The sequence below is a fragment of the Schistocerca serialis genome, chromosome 1, assembly GCF_023864345.2.
Source record: "Schistocerca serialis cubense isolate TAMUIC-IGC-003099 chromosome 1, iqSchSeri2.2, whole genome shotgun sequence".
Taxonomy (NCBI): Eukaryota; Metazoa; Arthropoda; class Insecta; order Orthoptera; family Acrididae; genus Schistocerca; species Schistocerca serialis.
The window spans coordinates 911,966,134-911,991,398 of NC_064638.1; the positions used below are offsets into that span (position 1 = coordinate 911,966,134).

The window sequence follows — 25,265 nt, forward strand, 5'->3', positions numbered from 1 at the left end:
GATACTGCAGAATGCGCTACTCAGACCTGTACGCGAGCACGCTGTGATGGTATGGGATAACGCCGCGAAAAAGCATGTGAAGAAGTTCCGAACACTGCAGAACTGAGCACTAAGGGTGGCACTACGTGAGGAGCGAGATCAAATTCCAAGCATGAGCAACTTACAACAGGATAATCAAAAGTGAAGATCCAGTTAAGAACAAACGATCAACAATCTGAGGCCAACCACACGGATTGAACTCCAGAAACTAACACAGAAGAAGAAAACCCATCTAGGGCAAAAATTTCTTAACATCTCCTTCCCTTTATGGGAAAAAGCACCTTTAATTTCGCATCATCGTTGCCCTTGCCGGCCGCTGCGGCCGAGCGGTTCTAGGCGTTTCAGTCCGGAACCGCGCGACCACTACGGTCGCAGGTTCGAATCCTGCCTCGGGTATGGATGTGTGTGATGTCCTTAGGTTAGTAGTTCTAAGTTCTACAGGACTGATGACCTCAGATGTTAAGTCCCAGTGTTCAGAGCCATTTGAACCATTTCCGTTGCCCATTCTCGGCTGCTCCTGAGAACTGTCTCGCAATCTTTACACACTGTCCTGGCAAATCAAAGTGACCTATCAAAAAACTGAATAAGGACCTTTTGCGGAGCGAGGCGTGCAGGAAGAGAACGAGGTGGTTCGGGAAGCCATGCCGACTACAGTGCAGTGCCCAGCCGCGATAGGTTCCTCGGCTGATATAAATAATGCGAACAGCCAGATCGAGGTGATCCCACGGATTCTCGATTGAGTTTGAATGCGGGGAGTTTGTTGACCAAGGAAGTACAGTAAAATCGTCCTAGTGTTCTTCGAACCAAGCACGCACACTGCGAGTTGTGTGACAAGTTGCATTGTCCTTCTGCCAGATGAAATCCTGCCGAGGAAAAACAGGGTCCCCAAGGATAGATGCATACTTGTGTTGATCCATTGTGCCTTCCAAAAGGACAAAATCACGCAGGGAATGCTACGTAAACATTCCCTAGACCATAATGTTCCCTCCTCCGGTCTGGACCCTTCCGACAATCCAACGGCATTTGTCCGACATAGTATAAAAATCGATTCATCATCAAAGGCCTCCTGTCGACACTCAATGGACGTCCATTTCCGGTAATGGCGGGCAAATTCCAGCCTTCGTCGCCGATGAACAGTGCAGGCGCCCGCCGTGGAGGCCATAGCAGCAAAAAGTTAGCTGTACGGAGACACGGTAGCATCTCGGTTAATCTTGGCAGTTGCTGAACATTTTGACGTCTATTCGCCCGTACACATCCCGGCAGCCGTCGTTCAGCCGTGTCATCTATGGCCCGGTTTTGGATAGTGTCTTTTTGCCATGCGCGGTATATTTTAACCACGGCGGCACATGAACAGTATACAAATTCAACTTTTTCGGCGATGCTTCCACTCTTGGCCCGAAAACCAACGATGTCCTTTTGCACGTCAGATAAATCGCTCCATTATCCGTGTTACGACAACGACTGCGCTGTTTTTTCGCGTTCGCTCGACACACTTTGCACACCCTCCACTGCTGATGCCACTACCTGCTATTTGTGGGTGATTATGCACGTTGACGTCGAACAGAGCCGGTGGTCCCATTAATGGGACTTGCGCGTGTATATTACAAGCCAGTGATAGTGTTATGTAAACAAGGAATAACAATCCCCGCCAAGAGCTACTATTGACTAAAAGTCGGACGTGATCCACACTGAGCCGTATTGCTCTCTCGACCTCTCTGAAGCTTGATTGTGTTTGCATCTCTGCCAAAGTGCGGCTCGGCGGCGGGACGACAACGCCTGCGCGTGACAGTCGGGGCAGAGTGCTCCGAAAAGCACCGGCTGACTGGGACCGTTGCGTGAGGCGGCACTGGTACCAGCGGGACAATGGTGTCGCGCTGGCTTTGGAGAGCTGTGTTGCTGTTTTGGCAGGAGCGTACTTGGCTGGCCGGTGCGAGCTGAACGCAAAGTTACACGCAGAGCGCTGAGGCGCGTCCGTTATTCGTCTCTGGTGACACTAGCCCTGAGAAGCAAGCCTCTGAGAGATCACCTTGCGTTTGTTACTATTCTCTGCCAGTTGTCAGCGACCCGTCCCTGTTATTACACTTGTGATGAGCAGTTTTAGATAGTTTTGCGTCGTAGACTTTGCTATCTGAGCGCTCCTGCAGTGTTTTTAATACCGGTTGACTTGGGTTTTATATAAGTCCTTGCGGACTTTTATTTGTGCATAGTTATCGTGTTTATGGCCGCAAAGCGTCCTACCTGAATTTGTAAGACGTTTCGAACTGTTGTTTATACTTGGTCTGTATCAAGAAGTTGGATTTGTTTCCAGATGATCCCAGGAAAAAAAAAGAGACTATCTCAAGATTAAGGTTAAAACCAACAAGTAGTGAAATGCCGAGCAAGTTCGTAAGCTTTAACTGCCATTCCCTACTATTTGAGGTGGTACAGCAATAAGGTCCGGAGTTTACGTATTATAGTGAGTTGTCCTTCAGGATTTCGATTCTCCTGACATTATATTTGGAGCTTCTTGTATGTATAATTATTTAAGCTGCCTTAAGTAATCAATGATTAAGCTGCCTTAAGTAATCAATGATTAAGCTGCCTTAAGTAATCAATGATTAAGCTGCCTTAAGTAATCAATGATTAAGCTGCCTTAAGTAATCAATGATTAAGCTGCCTTAAGTAATCAATGATTAAGCTGCCTTAAGTAATCAATGATTAAGCTGCCTTAAGTAATCAATGATTAAGCTGCCTTAAGTAATCAATGATTAAGCTGCCTTAAGTAATCAATGATTAAGCTGCCTTAAGTAATCAATGATTAAGCTGCCTTAAGTAATCAATGATTAAGCTGCCTTAAGTAATCAATGATTAAGCTGCCTTAAGTAATCAATGATTAAGCTGCCTTAAGTAATCAATGATTAAGCTGCCTTAAGTAATCAATGATTAAGCTGCCTTAAGTAATCAATGATTAAGCTGCCTTAAGTAATCAATGATTAAGCTCCCTGTATGCTTGTTACGTCTTGAGCTGATGGGTTGTGAGCACATTCTAACCGTGATCGGGCGTTTAACTTCCTGCTCCCTACTATTTCTTTTGCTTTAACGGCCACTAATTTTCAGGCCGGGTTATTATAACCTATTTCTCTTAGTAGTAGGGGTCTCCTGAAACTCCTCTCAAGCCGCAATTATGACCTTGGAGCCATTTGTGAAACGTTTGAAGTGGTTATTTAAACTCGCAATAAATTCTACAAAATAACCTACAGATTTTACTTAATGAATTAAAAGTAAGCCAAAGTTTTTTTTTTATTTTTAGTAATACTTGAGGAAATTTTACGCATTTGGTATAGAGAAGTACCAAGAAAACCCACTGTTAGAATTGGCCTTCGTTCGGTCGCAGTTCTTGGTTGGCATTTGTGTTTGTGTGTGTGTGTGTGTGTGTGTGTGTGTGTGTGTGTGTGTGTGTGTGTGTGTGTGTGTTTTATTCGACCAGTAACTAATCTAATTTTAGTTTTTGGTTGTTGTTGATTTTTGTAATGCTCTGTCTGACTCGGGTGTGTGTTAGCTTGCTTTGGCAGGCCGTAGTGCTTCGAGCCGTTGTATCTGCGTTCGTCCTGGTGGCAAAGTTACTGTTTCTTCGTACTGACCTTTGTGTAATTTAATGAACTGATTTTTAGCACTGCACGACTGTATTCCCCCCTCATATTTTGGCGTTTAATGTTTGAGTCATTCTTTAACCAAATCATTTAATTCCAAGGTTTTAAGACGATAAAATTTTAATTCTTTGATACTTCTATCAAGTCATTTCATTTCATTCAAAATTTCTGACTTTAAATTATTTTTTAATTTGTCAAATCAGTTAACTTCACGGTTTTAAAATAAAATGATTCGACTGAAATAAAGACAAGCGCGTCTGGTTGAATTAGTGTAAAGTAGAAGAATAGAACCTCTAAGGTGGTGTTTTGGCAATAATCTCTTCTGTTCTGACTGCCTCTGTAAGTTGATTGCTATTTTTATTAATTAAAAAGAAAATTAACATTTCTTGCTGTAATTTTTTTTAAATAAATTGCCAGGATTGTTCTTCAACTGTGAATCATGCTGTGTTTGTCCCCTTGCGTCAGCTATCCCACTCCACAATAGTGTGTGCTGAATCACTGTGACGCCTGTTAAAGAATGCACTAAAATTTCTCACACTTTATCTCGTACAGAATAGGGCAACTCTCTTCAGTTCGCAGTAATAAAATGGCTTTGGGCAACACTCACGGTGACAAATTTATCGATGTGTTCTCCACGACAGTATTTTGCTGTTTAGAGTGCTGCTGTTTATCAACGTTTACCTAGTTTTAAGAAACTTTGCTTATGACTACTAAGCTAGGCATAAAAATGGTTCTCGACATTCAGTCAACACGTGAACAAGAAACTATTAACACGCTGGCAGTTAAATTTTGAGAACCGCAACAACGATTGTTCGCGAAATCGTCGCATAAAATGGAGGAATTTAGCACAGCTCTTTCAGTACAGCACTTACTAACGTCAGCGATTACCTAACAGGGAAACACTGACTCTCTGCCCTACCAAGCGCCACAGATTGTCAACTGACATGTCTCGTTACTACTTAGGCCGTGAGCTGCACGCCACTCAAATCTAACGGAGTGGACCGACGAATAACTATGAAAGGTGGCATTCTCGTTACGAAACGATATCTGTAGCACAAGAAATACCTGGTTGCTTAAACTGTCCTAGTTATCTCCTTTAAACCTAAGAATCTACGAAACTGAAGTTCCACCAGTCACAGATCAGTCGCAGCGCAGGTAGTTTGCTAAATTGCCTCTTTTTTGAGTAGATCTGCACAGAGAAATGTGGTGGAATGACTCAGGCTCTGTACACTCAAATTCCTTTAAAGTGAATATCAAAGGCCATCCATCTTGATCTAGATTCTCCGTGGTTTCCAGAAACCACTACACGTGAACGAGAGAACAGCCTGAGCGGTTACTTGAAACGGCTCACAACTGCTTCCTTGTCGTTTCTTACTCCTACACAACTTGTGATCGAGACTATTTTACAAGCGTAGCAAAGCTGAGAATCGAAATGCATACTGCAATGAACATTTCCTGAACCACACACGTTGCAATACGTCGCCTAGCCTTTGTGACGCACCGCTCATAGCTAGGAGCGCGCGGATTCGTGACACACACGCGCGAGAAACAGCGCTGTGCTACTGCGTCGCGAAGGACGAGGCAACGAACGTCTCAGACCGACTTCTGTGTCCCCCCTAGCGTTTAACTCATGGTCACATCCTTGTTTCCTGACGTGCCACAGTAATAACGTTTCCCAAGCCTTTGTCTCATGTCCTATGCGGCCCCGTGGGAAGTGTCTACCTGTTCCCATGTGACAGCTGAGTGCTCGTTGCAGATTTGCTGGTCCGTGTATCTAGCTGTTAGACACGCATTCACTTCAGTCCATTACCTCGAGCGGAGGTAACAGGTTTTTTTTTTTTCAAAGATAATTTATTTCTAGTGAACATATAATCTTTCAACAATGCAGACATCCACGATAAGCAGCAGACGAAGATGTCTTGTTATAGGTTTGACTTTTTTTAAACTAATGGTGTGTGGCGGAGGGTATTTTCGGTACCACTATCTGATGCCTCCAACCCTGTTCCACTCGCGAATAGTGCATGGGAAGAATGATTGTCGGTAAATCTCTGTATTGGCTCTAATTTCTCGAATTTTCTCCTCTTAGTCAATACACGAGATGTATGTGGGGAGTAATATGTTGTCAGACTCCTGAAAAGTACTGTCCCGAATTTTCTATGGTAAATCTCTGCATGATGCACAACGCCTCTCTTGTAACGTCTGCCAGTGGAGTTTGTTTAGCATCTCCGCAACACACTATCGCCAGCTAAGCGATCCCGTGACGAAACGCGCCACTCTTCATTGGATCTATCTCCTCTACCAGTCCTGCCTGATAGGGATTCCAGATAGATGAACAGTACTCAAGAATCGGGCAAACAAGCGCATTATGAGCCACTTCTTACGTAGCTGAGTTACATTTCCTTAAGATCCTTCGGATGAATCTGAGTCTGGTATCTGCTTTTCCCACTATCTGTTTTATGTAGTCATTCCACTTAAGGTCGCTCTGGATAGTTACGCCTAGATATTTTACGGCAGACGTTGTCTCCAGCTGTTTGTCATCGGTGGATTACTTTTCAAATATATGCGCAATATTTTGTATTTATTTACGTTCAGCGTCGACTGCCAGAACCTGCACCATTCATCAGTTCTCTGCAGGCCGTTCTGCAAATTCTTACTATCTTCTGGCGTTGCTGCTTTGTTATGGACAACTGCATCATCTGCGATTAATCGCCTAAGTGGCGTCAGATCGAAAGACTTGCACCAGGCGAACGGTCTAGCCGACAGGAGGCCCTAGTCACACGACGTTTGCATTTTGCATCTGCGAATAACCTTAAAGAGCATCAGACGCTTCCTACTAGATCATTTATATACATTGTAAATAGCAATGGTCCTATCACACTTCCCTGTGGTAATCCGGATATTACATCTGTCGATTTAGTTCCGTTAAGAGCGACTTGTTTAGTTCTGTCTGCAATCGCAGGTCTGCTCAGATACTCCGTAAGCTCGTGTTTTTTTTCATTAAACGGCAATGCGGGACGGTGTCAAATGCCTTACTGAAATCAAGGAACATGGCATCAAGCTGAGCGCCGTTGTCCACTGCGCTGTGGATCTCATGGAGGAACATAGCGAACTGGGTTTCGCAGGATCTCTGTTTGCGGAATCCATGTTCATTTTCCACAAAGGTCACAGTGAGCATAAAACATGTTCTATAATTCTCCAACGGATTGACGTCAACGATATACAGGGCGTTTCAAAAATGACCGGTATATTTGAAACGGCAATAAAAACTAAACGAGCAGCGATAGAAATACACCGTTTGTTGCAATATGCTTGGGACAACAGTACATTTTCAGGCAGACAAACTTTCGAAATTACAGTAGTTACAATTTTCAACAACAGATGGCGCTGCGGTCTGGGAAACACTATAGTACGATATTTTCCACATATCCACAATGCGTAGCAATAATATGTCTTAGTCTCTGAATGAAGTTACCCAAAACCTTTGACAACGTGTCTGGCGGAATGGCTTCACATGCAGATGAGATGTACTGCTTCAGCTGTTCAATTGTTTCTGGATTCTGGCGGTACACCTGGTCTTTCAAGTGTCCCCACAGAAAGAAGTCACAGAGGTTCATGTCTGGCGAATAGGGAGGCCAATCCACGCCGCCTCCTGTATGTTTCGGATAGCCCAAAGCAATCACACGATCATCGAAATATTCATTCAGGAAATTAAAGACGTCGGCCGTGCGATGTGGCCGGGCACCATCTTGCATAAACCACGAGGTGTTCGCAGTGTCGTCTAAGGCAGTTTGTACCGCCACAAATTCACGAAGAATGTCCAGACAGCGTAATGCAGTAATCGTTTCGGATCTGAAAAATGGGCCAATGATTCCTTTGGAAGAAATGGCGGCCCAGACCAGTACTTTTTGAGGATGCAGGGACGATGGGACTGCAACATGGGGCTTTTCGGTTCCCCATATGCGCCAGTTCTGTTTATTGACGAAGCCGTCCAGGTAAAAATAAGCTTCGTCAGTAAACCAAATGCTGCCCACATGCATATCGCCGTCATCAATCCTGTGCACTATATCGTTAGCGAATGTGGCTAAATGGCTCTGAGCACTATGGGACTCAACTGCTGAGGTCATTAGTCCCCTAGAACTTAGAACTAGTTAAACCTAACTAACCTAAGGACATCACAAACATCCATGCCCGAGGCAGGATTCGAACCTGCGACCGTAGCGGTCTTGCGGTTCCAGACTGCAGCGCCTTTAACCGCACGGCCACTTCGGCCGGCGTTAGCGAATGTCTCTCGTGCAGCAATGGTAGCGGCGCTGAGGGGTTGCCGCGTTTGAATTTTATATGGATAGAGGTGTAAACTCTGGCGCATGAGACGATACGTGGACGTTGGCGTCATTTGGACCGCAGCTGCAACACGGCGAACGGAAACCCGAGGCCGCTGTTGGATCACCTGCTGCACTAGCTGTGCGTTGCCCTCTGTGGTTGCCGTACGCGGTCGCCCTACCTTTCCAGCACGTTCATCCGTCAGGTTCCCAGTCCGTTGAAATTTTTCAAACAGATCCTTTATTGTATCGCTTTTCGGTCCTTTGGTTACATTAAGCCTCCGTTGAAAACTTCGTCTTGTTGCAACAACACTGTGTTCTAGGCGGTGGAATTCCAACACCAGAAAAATCCTCTGTTCTAAGGAATAAACCATGTTGTCTACAGCACACTTGCACGTTGTGAACAGCACACGCTTACAGCAGAAAGACGACGTACAGAATGGCGCACCCACAGACTGCGTTGTCTTCTATATCTTTCACATCACTTGCAGCGCCATCTGTTGTTGAAAATTGTAACTACTGTAATTTCGAAAGTTTGTCCGCCTGAAAATTTACTGCTGTCCCAAGCATATTGCAACAAACGGTGTATTTCTATCGCTGCTCGTTTAGTTTTTATTGCCGTTTCACATATACCGGTCATTTTTGAAACACCTTGTAGGTCTATAATTGTGTGCATCTGTCTTACGGCGTTTCTTAAAAACGGCAATGAGCTGCGCTTTTTTCCAATAATTAGTACTTATTTCTTTTAGAGGTTAGGGCTACAGTATCATCATTACCAGCAGTTCGATTGTCATCATATGCTGCTTCGTCGGCGTCGTCGTCGTCGTCTTGACTGATTCACTATCTTACTTTGTTTATGGCATTTGTTTCTTTTTATGCAGGCTCTCTTTGTTTTTCTCGGTTCAGCATATAATGTTTAACAACATGGCAACTTGCCCTCTTCCTAGTTTCAGTGAAAGGATGCTGGAAACCATCAGTGTCACTGGAAATGCGATAAAAATACAATAGCATGGGAAAGTGATCAGGCACAGCTATGTCGTCCACCTCAGATACTTCATTTGTATTCCCTCGAAGCTTGTCCTTAATTATCAGGTTCGGCGACGGCGTGCCAAACCACTCGCGGTCCAGATCTGTGGGCCGCAGCTCGACCTGTCTCGGGCCTTCTTGGAAGTACCTGGTGTAGCGGGACATTTCATTTCATTTAGTAGTATGGTGTAGCGTTTGTCGGTCGGCACAAGTCTCTTCAACTCGGCAGAATCGTTGTGTCACCGCGGTTTACCCTTCGCTAGTTGTTTGTGGTGCGAAGGCAGTTCACAGGTCCAGGGCTCTTTGCACAAGAAGAGGCGGTCTAACGACCTATCTTCACAAGCCTTTAAAATGAGTGGGAATCACAAGAGAAGTATAAGTTCTTAGAGTCTATTATGCACCTGCGTAATCGATGCGTACTGCAGATTTGCTATGAAACAACATTACAACACCAAGCAGAAAAAATTTAAGGGTTTGGTTGATAAGGAAAGAGCAAAAAATTACAATGATCAACAAATGGTATTCATTGTTCTGTAAATTATAAAGCACTCTGGCTAAATTTGTAGGCTTTGCGCACGTGAAGAAACTGGTGCTACATACAATAAAATTTCTAAACTCGCACGCATTGTTCCACTGCTAAAGTTTTGGATATAATTGAACTTAGTGTATGGAAACACTATTTACTGCTGCGATGTACTATGGCTTAGTCAAGGGACATGTGTGGGACTATTTTTCGATTTAAAACTCTCTGTAGTTTAATTTATGAAGGAAAAAGGAGTCGAGGAACGAACATTAGAACTTCCGGAATGTATTTCAGACCTCGCACTTTAAATCAATTTTACTTCTCACTGCGCACAGTAAGACATTGCAACATGAGAAATCATTTATTCATGATTTCATGGATATGCATTTAGAAAGATAATCGCGTTGTAGAGGAAAAATTCTAATAAACAGCCCAAGTGGTGTCGCTTTTCATGCCATTTCAATCATAGCTTAGCATGACTGTAGAAGTGTGTCGCTTACGAATAGTTGCTCGACCGTTGTACCTCATTCTTTGTAACTCCCTACACAGTCTATGCTAGCTGGCCTGGTGCTTCCAGGAAGTCATGCGATTTTTTTTTATGAGCACCTGCGCAATGTTCGACGGTCAATATCGGTCAGCACACATGGTCTAACTGGTTTCTGTTTAGCTGCTGTTGTTCCTTCGCATTTACACAACGTCATCGGTAACGCACAATATGGGCAGTTTAGAATGGTTGGAATGTCTGATTTGTTAGATTACATCCAGTGATTTCTCCACGTACGATGTCTCTGGGCTCTTTTGACCATTAGATTCTGCTTTTATTGCTTCTCTGCAGAGAACACAGCACTCCCCGCTGTCAAAAAGGATATCCGCTGTCAAAAAGGATATCCGTACTTCCTGTAATGTGGCATTGCGGATTTTGTATGCTATGATGGATTATCTGCAACGAATCTTATTTCACTCAAAGTAATAGCAGAATATGCGCTGCTGAAGATGGGATTTCGAGCGATACTGATACAGCTTTCTAGCATATTTGATCGACGTCTAAAAACGGAATTCTAGAAACTCTGTGACGACTCACGCAGTTCTTAGAATCTTTTATCTCTCTGCTTATCCAACCCGGTAGGGGTCTCAAACGGATAAAATACACGAAACAATTAGGTGGTAACAGGGTTTTGTGAGCTACCTCCTCACTGGTGAATTAAACTTTCTTAGAATCTTCCCGGTATGTCTCATTCTGCCACTAGCCTACCGCACGGCAAGATTTACGTGACTATTTCACCTTAAATGGCTTCTATAATGTGTGTGAGTGTCATTTCCAGTTGTGGTTAGTTTGACTGGACTGTACAAACGAAGTTACTATATGCCGTGTAAACACTGCGTCAGTGCAGCTGATTGCCGCTTCGGCCGCTCTGGTGCGCGCAGCCCGCGGACGGCAGTGATACGTGCACCGCAGTGAGAACAGGTCGGCGGTAGGAGTTCCGGTGCAGCGATCGGCAAGCGAGCAGTGTACGGAGCTCGGCCGGGTGCAGTGTGTGTGTGTGTGTGTGTGTGTGTGTGTGTGTGTGTGTGTGTGTGTGTGCGCGCGCGTGTGTGTGTGTGCGTGTGCGTGTGCGTGTGCATGTTTGAATTGCACAACAGTCGTCTACGATTAAGTTTCGTGAACACTCAGGAATACTATAGCATTGGTTCAGGGAGTTACTGCAGAAACATCTGTCTACAAGTGTTTAATTCATTGTTGAACGTGACTGTGTGTTAAGAAATGAACATACGATGTGAATGATTATTGGTTCAAAATTAATTATTACGTAAACATTCACAGTAGTTCTTAAATTAAATTTTCCCTGAGACATTTAATTCTCTAATTTATCTACGATAACATTGGAAGCTGAAGAAATGAATTTAAATTTGTGTTGCGGCCGAGACTCGAACCCGGGTGTACTTGCTTACTAGGCAGATATGCTGACCATTACACCACCGCAGCATTATGGTCAACGCAGCTGCGCGAACTACCCAAGTCAAATGCCCTCCCCAACACAAACTCCATCCAATTCACGTCTCCCCTTATATTGTCGCTATTACCAGGGCTCTCCGACATTGGAATATCATCCAGCATTGTCCAATGCTGGGGAAGTGCTGTACTACATGTGATCATGTTAAGCGGGAAGACCCTGGTTCGAGTCCCGGCCGCAACAAAAATTTTAATTGATTTCTTCAGCTTCCAACGTTATCGTATTCACAGTAGAGTCAGATTTAAATACTTAGGTCGAAGATACGAGAAATTGTCATTTAGTTAAATTTCATCATGCTGAAAGGCCCACTTTAAGTAATTGGATAGGTACCAGACGTGCCGCTTGGCTGAAACGCAAAAGACATTTCTAACCTGAACATTAAAAAATTCGTTGGTTCAAATTTCATTATATGTAGTGGCTAAGCATAGAGTTATTTTCGAGCTTAACATCTGGAAGTTAGAAGTTATGAGCCACGAACAGAGGAGATCTAATGGAAGATTACTTTCAAATAAGGCACCCATATCATTAAGAAGGGAGAAGAAATGTTGGCCAATCGAACAGTAGATGAATTAGTCAACAGACCATATACTCAGTTACTTGGCGCGAGGAGCTGGTGAGAGATTTTATTTCAAAATTATATCCATACCAGCAAGTTTCATTATACATGCAAGAGAGAGAACATCGTACTCGTCGGAATCTTAGATTTCGTCGTATTTCAGGCTTTACATTCCACAGGCTGTGGAATTTCAGATATCGATCCGCATGTCAAGCCACACAAATATCAAGCTGATCTAAACTGTTTAGTTTTTCTAATTGATCTAATAATATTCGCCTCGGTTCAGTATCAGGAATATTTAACAAGCATCGACGCATTAGAGCTCGCACTAGACCCTGTCTAATTTTGTGCTATTGGGGTAAACATCGTAATTTAGCGACCATGATGTGAAGAGCTGTAAACTTTCAGCTCTTAGTCTTCACATATTACCCCAGTTTTCAGAATCTGATTTTAGGCTTCACTGTCCTGACGTATATGGTGTAGACACGAGACAGTTGATTTGTCTAAACAAAAAGGTCGCGTTCGGCTCCACCATCTACATCTACATCCATACTCCGCAAGCCACCTGACGGTGTGTGGCGGAGGGTACCCTGAGTACTTCTATCGGTTCTCCCTTCTATTCCAGTCTCGTATTGTTCGTGGAAAGAAGGATTGTCTGTATGCTTCTGTGTGGGTTCTAATCTCTCTGATTTTATCCTCATGGTCTCTTCGCGAGATATACGTAGGAGGGAGCAATATACTGCTGGACTCTTCGGTGAAGGTATGTTCTCGAAACTTTAACAAAAGCCCGTACCGAGAGCGTCTCTCCTGCAGAGTCTTCCACTGGAGTTTATCATCTCCGTAACGCTTTCGCGATTACTAAATGATCCCGTAACGAAGCGCGCTGCTCTCCGTTGGATCTTCTCTATCTCTTCTATCAACCCTATCTGGTACGGATCCCACACTGCTGAGCAGTATTCAAGCAGTGGGCGAACAAGCGTACTGTAACCTACTTCCTTTGTTTTCGGATTGCATTTCCTTAGGATTCTTCCAATGAATCTCAGTCTGGCATCTGCTTTGCCAACGATCAACTTTATATGATCATTCCATTTTAAATCACTCCTAATGCGTACTCCCAGATAATTTATGGAATTAACTGCTTTCAGTTGCTGACCTATTCTGTAGCTAAATGATAAGGGATCTATCTTTCTATGTATTCGCAGCACATTACACTTGTCTACATTGAGATTCAATTGCCATTCCCTGCACCGTGCGTCAATTCGCTGCAGATCCTCCTGCATTTCAGTACAATTTTCCATTGTTACAACCTCTCGATACACCACAGCATCATCTGCAAAAAGCCTCCGTGAACTTTCGATGTCATCCACTAGGTCATTTATGTATATTGTGAACAGCAACGGTCCCATGACACTCCCCTATGGCACACCTGAAATCACTCTTACTTCGGAAGACTTCTCTCCATTGAGAATGACATGCTGCGTTCTGTTATCTAGGAACTCGTCAATCCAATCACACAATTGGTCTGACAGTCCAACATACATATGTTGGCAATTTCTCCGGAGCTCTTATTTCAGTAGAACACATTTGCACATTTGTCAAGCAGTCATTCCTCTGACACAACTGAGTACTGGACATATTTTGACTGTCGCATAGTTTCAGGGGCGATAGCTGTGTGTCTTCTCTTTGTACCTTCTCTATACACCACTGGTAGAATGGTTCAAAGAGCTATTATTGTATGCCAACATCTGTTTCGTCTTCTCGGCATTGAATGTGAGATCATGTGCTTTCGTTCATCGTGACTTCGTTTACACCCGTCTCCGCGCCCATACGTCGTCTCAGATAAAAATGCTGGAGGAATTTTTCAACAGACCAGTTGCTAACAGTCGAGAATGTATGAACTGGATACACATGTACCGAAGTACTGGGGTCCCACCTATCACAAAGATTTTACACACGTTTCATGTAGACTTCCTCTGTGTCGAATGACAGTTACGAGCTACTAAGAAACTAGTTTAAGCAATCATATTCTAGCCTAACATGCATAGTGTATCATAAGGCATGTTGAGTGGGTAACGCGTGAGCATTTTTTTTTATGAACTTATTTTCGTAAACGTTTCATTTTCAATCTAATGTCTCTGAAATAAGGAGCGGGACGTAGGCAATTTGGACCACACAACCTAGGCAAGGAGTGAAGGAGACAATGTACGTTACAGTCGGTAAATACCAGTGTAACTTACAGAAGGTGCTCAATGTCATATGCATTATGATGGTTTGCGGAATCGTTGGAAAGATTCGCGGCATATCACATATGACTCCGGCTGCTACTTTTATTCGTGCCAGCAGACCTTGTGGTGACATCACAGGTGTCTTTTACACGACGGTTTTCATGTACCATCAGAAATGAATATCCAGTGAGCGAGGGGACTAGGGGTTCGGCAAGGCATCAGGAGGTACATAAAATGTATGTAAGTTGGTAGCGGCCATATTGTGCATCTTCTGGAAGTGAATTAAGCTGGTGTTTACCGACAGTAATGTCCAGTGTCTCCTTTACTCCTTGCCTAGCTTGTGTGATCCGAACAGCCTACATTTTCCTCCATATTTCAGAGATGTCAGCACGCAAACGAAGCGTCTTCGAATCTAAGTTCATTAGCAAAATATGGTCACATGCTACCCATCTACCGAACACCACGTCTTGTAACATACCTTTTGATACATCCTGTATACCATGCTTCTCTCTTGATAATGAGAACTACTGCGCGTGTAATGTGTGATCAGCAGTGTATATAGAGTAAGGATATTATCGAAAAAACTAAGCTTTAGTGAACGCCATGAGCATAATGGTAAGATATACGTGGTTCTTAGTGACTTCTTAAATTAATTCGTAGCATAGAGCGTGTGCGGAACTACAGCAGATTGAATGGAAACTTCTTTCGTGAATAATAGATTAGTAGTTACGAAAATCTACTTGTGACTTCACGTTCAGTTTCTGGTTGTCTATATGATTATGAAGAAGAAATTTCCCTTTCAAATTGAAGACCATAATTTATTCGAACAGTTTACAGCCTGTAGATCTACTGCTCATACCGCTAAAAGATTCTCTTCTCTTGTGTACTCCAAGATAAGAAAAAATAAATGCAGAAATTTTTAATAGCCTGTGACGAAAAAAGGAATAAATAATCGTGCATAGGAGGAAAGACATAAGAGCATATACGTTCGAAAAGCAGCGTCGCGTAAGTTACGTTACGTAAGTCAGTTACATACAAAACTTGAGTCGATATTTTATTAAATATTACTCCTCTTGGGCTGCCCTTTCAAGTTTACTGTTCCATGAACATGTAGCAATAGGTCTGTGCAATGTGTAGTTGTGCTGATAAAATTTTGAACATTTCTAGTCCAGTTTCCGTGTAAGAGAATAGTTTTACAGTTTATAGCAACGAAAGGTAACTTATAGCAACGAAAGGTAACTTATCGCAGTAATCGCGAGCTTGCTTATGTTTAACGTCTTCGACTGTCCCATATTAACAATTCTATTTTCGAACAGCACTAAAAAGTTTTTTTTTAACCGCGGTTAATTGTGGGTTACGATGCATGATTAACAGACCACAAAAAACGGGCATATTTCGAAAATGTCTAAATACAAATGACATACACGTATACGTATTAATTCTAAGACCTTAGTAGACAGGAATAATAGTTTGAATGCAAAATGTTAATATTAAGCGAACTTTAAACTAATGGTGACATGGCAGCTTATTTTCTAAGCCCAAAACGAAGCACATGCAGTTGTCAGCACGCTTCACGAAGGCACTGGCGGAAGTCTCGAGGTAGACTTTTAATTTGGCAGTGACTCCGGACCGACATGACAAAAGCTCGTAAAACTTACGTGTTAAGACCACATCTTATAAACCAGAAGCGGTGCTACGTATTAAAAAATCTGGAATAATTTATTTTACGTAGAGTTCCCAGATCATTTCCTTTCACCTACCAACACGACGGCATCCCTACACGAATACCATTTCTTTCAGCAGACCACTGCATGACAGTGGAAGACGCTAAATTGTACCAAACCTGCACGACAGAACTCAATGCAAGCTGTCTGCACAAAGTGTAACGAATCCGCCGACACCAGAAATCTGAACGCAAACAAGGACGAGAACTCGCGAATATGTAACCAATAGACCTCGACGATGCATGATGATGCATTTTACGGAAGCATACGGTAGCAGTAGTATTTGCGTGAACACTGTTTTAGAGTATTAACAACAACAGGGAGATGCTTCTCTCGCCTGGGTTGTAACCACGTAGCAGCGGCGTTCAATGTTGCTCCACAGCCGTAGGAATATACAGCGACCTATATGCGAAATCTAACCAGCGCATTAATGATTCACCTCTGGGTCTGTACCACGTAAATAGTCACACACAGTAGCGAAACAATTACTCACCGTATTGGCATGGTTTACAACGAATCGAATGGGCCCATAGGCTTTTGGTGTAATAAACTACGTGAAAAATCCTCGAATAAACAACCGGGTAAGGCGTTCCCAGGGGCGTCCCAAACTTTATGTTCATAAGCGTGGTACACAGATACAAAATCAGTATTACCGTAAGTTCAATCGACATCGAGTTCCTTAGAAATTTCAATAGAGAAGAATGGAGAACGTTTTGGCTATGGTTTAGTTTATTTAATCTTGGAATTCGTACGAGTTGAATGACAGAAAACGAGATAAATCCTTGAATATTATAATGACTGGACCGCCTTCCGAATCCGCTACACTCTAGTAAGAGTAACTGCACCTTCTCTGAGAGAGCATAGCCTATAACTAGTTATAGTAATGAACTTACAAATATACCCATGTACCAAGTGTAGACGCTTCAGACGGTACCAGTTACAGTAACGTCTGAACTTTCTGCGCGAATAACGACAAAAGGACTTTGCTTTTGCAACAAAGACAAAAAGTGCCACTACTAGTTCTTAGATATAAAATGGCTTTACCGTTGCGAAGGCAATATATGCAAAGTGTGACAAGCACAATGAATACCACGTACAACCCAGGAATTTTTATTACTGACTCCTTTACTTTCATGCTACACGTTTTGCCATTAAGACGAGTCCACATTGCATCAGCTATAGGCGACTACTGCGTACGTCTTAGTTCTCAGCCACATCCTGTATGAAACCCAGCCAAAAAACCAGCACGAGAACTTGGTGGCACTGAGCAAGGATGAACATGATATCACGTACTAGAGGAATAATAGTTCTCTCCCGTTCTTAGTTGACAGGTGCACTGGTTAGTAGCACGCTGCGCTCTGATTGGAGAACTGGATTGAGGAAGTGTGTGTGTGTGTGTGTGTGTGTGTGTGTGTGTGTGTGTGTGTGTGTGTACTTGACTTGAAATACTTGTTTTGAGAAGCTGTAGCGCCGGCCAGCTGCCAGCATTTTATGTGAGCAGCTGACGAGCACGAACAAAACACTTTGGCAGGAATATGCGCATCCAGAAGTTCCACCGCAACAGCTAACCTCGCGTTAGTATGATCAGCTCTGATTATTTATTTATTTATTTATTGTTCAGCCAATTCAATCTATACAAGATGTACCCTCTTTAAGTTATTAAATGCATTTTCAAGAGGTTTTTCCACGCTTCTCTGTCCGCTGCTGTCTTATGGCAGTTGAAGCCCGCAATTTTCCTCAGTTCCTTATCCCAGCGATCAGGTGGTCTCCCTGGTGGTCTTCGTTTTCCTCTGGGTCTCCACTCAAACTGATTTTGTCCATTTTCCATCCTTCGTTCGTGCAATACGTCCTGCCCACTGCCATTTTAGAGTCTTAACCCTTTCTATAATATCTTTTACTCTTGTTATTGCTCGAATGTCTTCACTTTTCTGTCGATCTTTCTCAGTGAGACCTAACATTGATCTTTTCATTGCTCTCTCAGCAGTTCTAAGGTTCCTTTAGAAAAATTCATTTAAGTTCCAAGTTTCACACCCGTACGTTAAAACCGGTAAGACACACTGATCAAAAACTTTCTTCTTTAAGTAGACTGGCATGTTAGATTTGAAAACTGTTGCATTCCTTCCGTAAGCCCTCCAACCCAGTTTAATTCGATGAAAAATTTCATGTTTCAAATTCCCTTTTGTGTCAATTAATTGCCCCAGATAAATGTATTCTGTAACATTGTTTAGGATGTTGCCGTTCAGTGTTACTTGCCCTGCAGCTGCCCACATATGCATAACCTTAGTTTTAGAATGATTTATTTCAAGTCCAACTTCCTGACAACGATCTGTTAACTCTTTTATAGAGGACTGCATTTCCATCTTACTGTTAGCTAGGACCACTATATCGTCAGAAAATCTCAGGTTGGTGAGCCTTTTACCATTTATTCTTATTCCCTGTTCCGAATAATTTTGGGCATAGCTCTCTCGAGAACTGCTATAAATAACTTCGGGGACGTAGGATCACCCTGCTTTACTCCTTTTCCAATGGGAAAATCGCACTTGTTGATAGATGCCACAGACGTGTAATGAATGTTGCACAATATGTTTATATACTTTGTTTCCACTCCTTGCTCGGCCAGTACTTGTATGACTGCAGTGTGGCTGACAGAATCAAAGGCTTTTTAGAAGGCAATGAAGGCTATGCATAGTGGCATTTCATACTCATTGGCTCGACTAATTACCTCACGCAGTGTGTTTATATAGTCGATTGTACTGAAACCACCGCGGAATCCAGCTTGTTCTATGGGCAGTGCAGTCTCCACTACCATTTTAATGCGACTTATCAGGACTTCAGTGAACAGTTTATACTCGTATATAACAAAGTAAACTAATGGGGCGGTAGTTCTTCAGATCGTGAATACTTCCCTTCTTATGTAATAAGTTTATGTTTGCTTTGATCCAGTAGGTTGGGATGCTGCCATTCTATATACACGAAGTAAAGACTTTAGCCAGATGTTTTTCTGTTTCCTCCCCTGCAAGCTTCAGTATGTCAATTGTCAGACCATCATGACCCCCTACTTTGCCATTCCGCATCTTGTTTACAGTTTTTCGTATTTCTTCGGGGAGGATTTTGGGGACTTCATCATATCCATAAGGTTTTCCTAGTAGTTCATGTATTCTTTCATGTAATTTACTATAAAAATTCTTATGTGCTTTAGAGTTTCTTCCTTTCCCGTCATGCGCCCATTATCACCGTCAATTGCTATGATTTCGTTTTTACCAATCATAAGCTTTTGTTGCAGCTCCTTTTATTCTCTAACGCTAATTTTATGGTGTTTTCATTGTATTTTTGTATGTCGGCTTTCATATTCTTCCTAATAAACTTACACAGTTCTGAATATTCTATCTTGTCACAAGAAGTTTTAATTTTCATCTCTCGTCTATTTACGAGTAAAGCTTTGGTTTCTGCCCTTAACTTTCCTGGTTGTTTAGTAATTGTTGTCAGTCCACCTATTTGTTTTGCAGTTTCCATGATCGTTTCAGCTAGATTTTCTTCTGTTGACTCTTCTAATCTCACTAAGGGTATACTGAAAATCCTTTTTCCTTTCGTTCAGTTTATCCATACCTATAATTTCTTTTTCTGTGATATTAGTTTTCTTCGTTCTTGTTGAGTATTAATGTTTATTTTCGCTTTTACCAGCCTATGGTCACTACCAGTGTTAAACTGATTTAAAACCGAAACATCTTTGATTATTTAGGTGTGATCAGAGATGATAAAATCTATTTCATTGTGGGTCTCATGATTTGGGATTCTCCATCTCCATTTCCTATTATGGTGTTTCTTAAAAAGGTGTTCATGATGAATAATTTATTTTCTTCCGCAAACTGAACAAGCCTTTCACCCCTTTCGTTCCTCTCATCGATTCCATGGCAGCCTACTGACACATCACCCTGGTTTTTGATACCAACCTTGGCATTTCAGTCCCCAACTACCAGTTTAAAGTGGCAGTCTCGTCCTTTATTATGTGCATTTTTTACTTCATAAAATGCTTCTACTTCATCATCCGAATAGCTCGCTGTAGGAGCGTTTACTTTGACTGTTTGTAGTTTGTACCTTTTTGATATTTTAATAACAAGCCTTGCTACTCTATGTTCCTTCTATTATTGATACTTCGTCTTTTACATCTTTATTTATTGGGAAACCTTCACCATTTTGTTCTACCATCTTCTCCGAAGTGATACAAAACCTTTCCTGACTTCAGAGTTACACACTGTTCCCCTTTACGGCGTACTTCGCTCGGAAAACTACAGTCCCTTTTATTTTCTTCAATTTCGCTTAGTCTGTATTCACCCACAAGTGACCTTCAGTTATATGTGAAGATGTACAGAGATCTGCTGTTTTCCTCTTTAACGGTTTTCTGTATGAGTGACGCTAAAGCAGTCCCCTCCCGGAGATCCGATAGTTGGGGGACTAACACGGAATCTTTTGCATTAGCGGTACCCATCATAAAAATAAATCTTAAAGGTTTGAAGCATAATCGCCACGCCTGCTTCAGAACAGATTGGCGATATTATTTCGAGACCGCCACCTAACCTGGGGTACAGATACCCTTGGCTGACCGCCCCTCTGGAGTACAGACGCCGCCCTTATCATTAGTTTTGGTCCACCCCGGGTATTTAATTTCCACAGTACCACCCCTATCTAGTAGACTTTCCCCTATCCGCCACCTGGGGAGGCGCCCGATGGGAGACTAGCAACCCCGCACGGGCAGCTCTGATAATCCTTCAGGAAAAAGTATGATAATATACCTTCCGGTCTGGCTCTTCACTAATAGCCTTCACACGTCGTCCATCAGCGTAATACAAACTTCGGCAGTCAATATAGCTCTCCTTCCTCGCTAGTTTGATGTCGACCCATTCTTCTTACTGTTTCATTTTTACCTTAACAGCGGTGTCTATGTGGCAAGCGCCTTTATTGTTTTACTTAGGCTACTTCATTGCCTACTCCTTCCACTGCCACGTAAATCGACACCTTTCACCATTCAAGACTTTTCTTGTTTTCTTCCTTAGCTTATTCGTGTCATTCCTCCTCTGAAGCCCGAGTTGGAGGCGACCTGATTACGTCAGTTACAAGTGAGACAGCAAATGTGCGAGCGTCTCTGAACTGCTCGAAGAGTGCTCTGATAAAAGTGTAGCATCTTGGTTCATTTGCAAATAAATACGTTTGCTGTGTCTCTTATTTATAACTCACATTTAAATCTGTCCCTACATTCGACACTGATGGATCACTACCAAAGATGTGTAGATCTTAGTTCTCAGCACTCGGGGCGACAGTGGGACAAATGGTGATTAGAACGTTTGCATCCTCTGACTTAGTGCGACTATCTAGTTAAATACCTATGAGCAGAATAGAGAATGTCGATAAATCGCGATATCTGTTGTCGAGAACCAGCTGAAATTGAATACACGCCCGATATTACTTTTCGTATATTGCCGTCTGCATGTCCGAAGGGCACAGTGAAACCAGCGTGCAGCCAATTGCACCCCATTAAGGTGCCCACACACGTCCAAGCAATATGACTGAAGACTTCGAACCGTGACCACTAACCAACGTCTATGTGGATATTTCTGCCGGCCGAAACAACTTCAACGGTCCTCGGAAGTAGAAACACAAAACTAGGTCGGAACAAGCTTGTAGGGGCGTTGCAGGGTAGGTTGTGCTGAAAAAAAGAGCTACACATTGCGCCGTTTCCGATTTGATTAGCAATGAAGTTCGCCAATCAGGCAGTTGCGCGCGTATTCAAGCGGCCCACCAGACACAATTTGTGTCAATATATGAATGTGCGGCGTCTGTTCTTTCGGACATTCATATAACTGATTCGCCTCGACGTGCACACATCGATGCTGTGGCGTGAGGCTCGATTGGTGCAGTCAGAGGATCACTTGAGAGATGGAATGGTTTCAGCGCAGGTGATGGTCGTTTGAGCGTTCGACGTAGACCTGGTGAGCGCTGTCTCGTAGAGTGCAGTAGTCAGACACACACTGGTGCCACTTCAGGCCTTATGGTGTGCATACTTCGATGCTGTGGCGTGGGTGGAAGACGGGCTAGAAGTGTGCATGCCCATAGTCCCATTGCAAATAACCAGTTGGCAACATTTGGTGTTGACACATCTGGATTCATAAGTCATCTTATTTGCACTGTGGTAGCTGCACTATCTGCCACTACTTCCTTGCAATACAACAATTCCGGCGGGCATCTGTGCTGCGTGGACGTCCAGAACCTCATCTACCCATGTGAGAATGTTCACGTGATCACTGGTACCAGCATCGGTGGACAATTTACGCAGCACCTGCAACTTGTGTGGTAATTCTCGGAAAGGACCATCCCGCCACACGGAAGGCCACAATTTGACCCCTTTCAATTTCGCTCATATAGCTGTAGAAAGCCAGAGTGCGTCTCCGTATTATTGTTCTCTGTCTGCTTGCGTCACACGTTTGCAACACACTCAAAAGCAGTAATCACCTCTTTACTGATAAGTATGATGAAGACATGGATTATTGGTAAGTATAGCCCAGACCTTCGCCGCCTAAAAGAAGACAGCTGGAAAAGAAGCGACTGGTTTTATAATATGAGGCGATACTATAGCTCAGAAAGTTTATTCGTGTACACAGCAGCTCTAGAAGCAGGTGTTTTATACACACTACGAAATCAGTCTATTCGTTGTAAGTAGTAAGTTCACGACAGCCGACTGCAACGGGGTACTATGCCCATTTTATTTCATATTAAGTTGTAAATCACATCCCTGGTTATATTCTGGTGAAAATTTTGTCATTTCATAAATACAGCGTAACTGCAGAGCTAAACATAGGGAAGAAAAAGGTGGATGTTAGAGCGTTCAGGACAGATCCCACCGTTCAGGTGCAAAAGTATTTTTCTCTGTAACTATACTGAGAACTACGCGTTCGCTTGCGCAGTATAATGGGTAGTAGCTTACAGAATACATGATTTGAAAGTAAAGGTTTGATTAAATTGAGAAAATTTTGAGCTTGTACAGCTTTTAAGAACATCTAAGTTAGTCATAGACTATTTGTTTTATACCGCGTCGCCAACATTGATTAGTTATTGAGTATGGAGTTGTCAAGCAGACTAAAAATTTCCAATGCAGTGGCATCTGAAGACAACAGATTTTCTTCTTCGGTTGTAAATGCAGTCTCCTTTTTATTTTTATTCCAGCAGCTTCCTATAACAGAAGCAGTACTGCATCAAAAGCTACTTAGTCCGTCATCATTAGAACGCGCAGGTCGCCGAAGTGGCGTCAAATCGAAAGACCTGCACCAGGCGAACGGTCTACCCGACGGGGGGGCCTTAGCCACACGACATTTCATTTCATTTCATTAGAACTGTTCTTGCCGATAATCATCGACTACGTTTCTGATTATCCCAGTGAGATGTTACAAATGGCAACCGAAGCATCATTTACAAAATTTACGATAAAAGTAATGGCGATCAGATGAGAATCAGCTGGTCTAAGTAGTCGAAACTACAACTTTGATTCAATCAAAACCACATTAAAATCCCGACATCCCCATTCGAGGCCACCTCTCTACGATCTTAGTAAGGGAGTTATATAGCTGAGTGTGTTCAGTTGTGAAATTTCGTGACAGAGCGAAACTGTCCGTTGGATTTGTACGGCTCACAGTTTAGTCAGTTTCAGGAACTACATTTTTACGATATAAGATTGCGCTCTTGAGATGAAACACTTTCAGAGCCAATAGGTTGTATTTTCTCTTTTAGTACCAGGACTAGCAGCGTACAGTGTGTAATCCGAAACTTTTCTTGCTACTCTTGTTTAACAATGTCCAACACTAGGCACGTAATAGAGGAGACAGAGAGACGACATGGAGAGAGAGAGAGAGAGAGAGAGAGAGAGAGAGAGAGAGAGAGAGAGAGAGACTGGGACGGGGAAGGAGGGAAAAAGATCCATAATCTTACTTTTTAGAAATGATGTATAAATTAATGTTAATCCCTAGCGAAGCAATGTAACTCTTCTGTGACAGTGATGAGTGGCTAATTAACTGTTGAAATTGTGGTCGAGTACTTACTTGAGGAATGCACGAAGAACAGAAGTTTCAGCGGCAAGAGTTCCTTGTGGCGGAAGTCTGTGATGATCCGCCTGAAGAAGGCCTTGAGGAAAACTTTGGTTCCCATCTCGCTGGTGGCGGCTCGGCTGCGGTGCGGGTGCTGCTGGCAGGTGTCAGCTACTCGTGCTCTCGGGTGTTAGGCGCTGGCTGCGTCCATAGCCGCTTACTGTCCTGCAACACAGCCCAGTCGCCGGTGAAGAGAACCTCTCACACGACGGCACTGCGGCAGTCACTGTCTTGCCTCTAGGGCCGTACTGCTAAGTATTTTCTCTAAAGAGTGCTGCAAAGCTGCTACGTGCTTAAAGAACGACATCACGAACAAGCGTATTTATCGACGACTGTTTTCTGTCAAGGGAGTGTTTTCACATCACGAATACCATCACGTCAGATTGAAAGGACGTTCCTTGACGTTAAATACATAATTATTACTCGCAATGTGTCTCTCACACACGCACCCATTCTCTTACATTTATTTTCCTTATATTGTCTGTAGAAGACAGTGGACGCATGCATGTCAGATGCTGCATTGGATATTACTTTTGAATACATCGCGGGAGCAGACAGTGACCAATGTTATTACTAATAGTTACTATTAAAATTAGTCTTTATCACAAATTTATTTATTCTGGTAACCGGATTCTACTACGCCTGTGGTCATCTTCAGACCAAAATTCTGTATGAGCAGGAGCCGCCTCCTGGTAAATCACTGCAGTGATTTACCACCAGGAGGAGACTCCTGCTCATACAGCGTTTTGTTCTGAAGGTGGCTACAGCCGTGGTCGAAACCTGTTATCAGAATAAATTTGTGATCACGACTGAGTTTAATAGTAACTGTCTGCATTGGATAATTGTGAAGTTCAGATCAAGAATCTTTCACTTAACCTGACATAGTGATATTCGTAACTAAAATGATAACTTAATTGAAACTGAGTGTCGATAGTTATATCAGCGTTAAGCAACAATCGTCGACGTTATTGCCGTCCGCGTATCGTCATCACCTTCCTAAATTAACATCTGCTGTATTTAAAAAATTAATATTACTAGAAATATAATACAAAAATGAATTTCGTGTCGTGTCACAGTCGTTAG

The 25,265-nt window shown here is 42.8% G+C and overlaps 1 protein-coding gene across 2 annotated transcripts in view; it reads right to left on the reverse strand.

The window, feature by feature from the left end:
- The window catches only part of LOC126412102 (major facilitator superfamily domain-containing protein 6-like), a 329,018-nt gene that overhangs the window by 89,459 nt on the left and 214,294 nt on the right, over positions 1-25,265 (reverse strand). For both annotated transcript variants that reach the window (XM_050081535.1, XM_050081541.1), the window contains exon 2: positions 24,138-24,347. In XM_050081535.1, coding sequence (XP_049937492.1) covers positions 24,138-24,243 — 106 coding nt within the window. In that variant the 5' untranslated portion in view covers positions 24,244-24,347. The remainder of the gene's footprint in view (positions 1-24,137; positions 24,348-25,265) is intronic.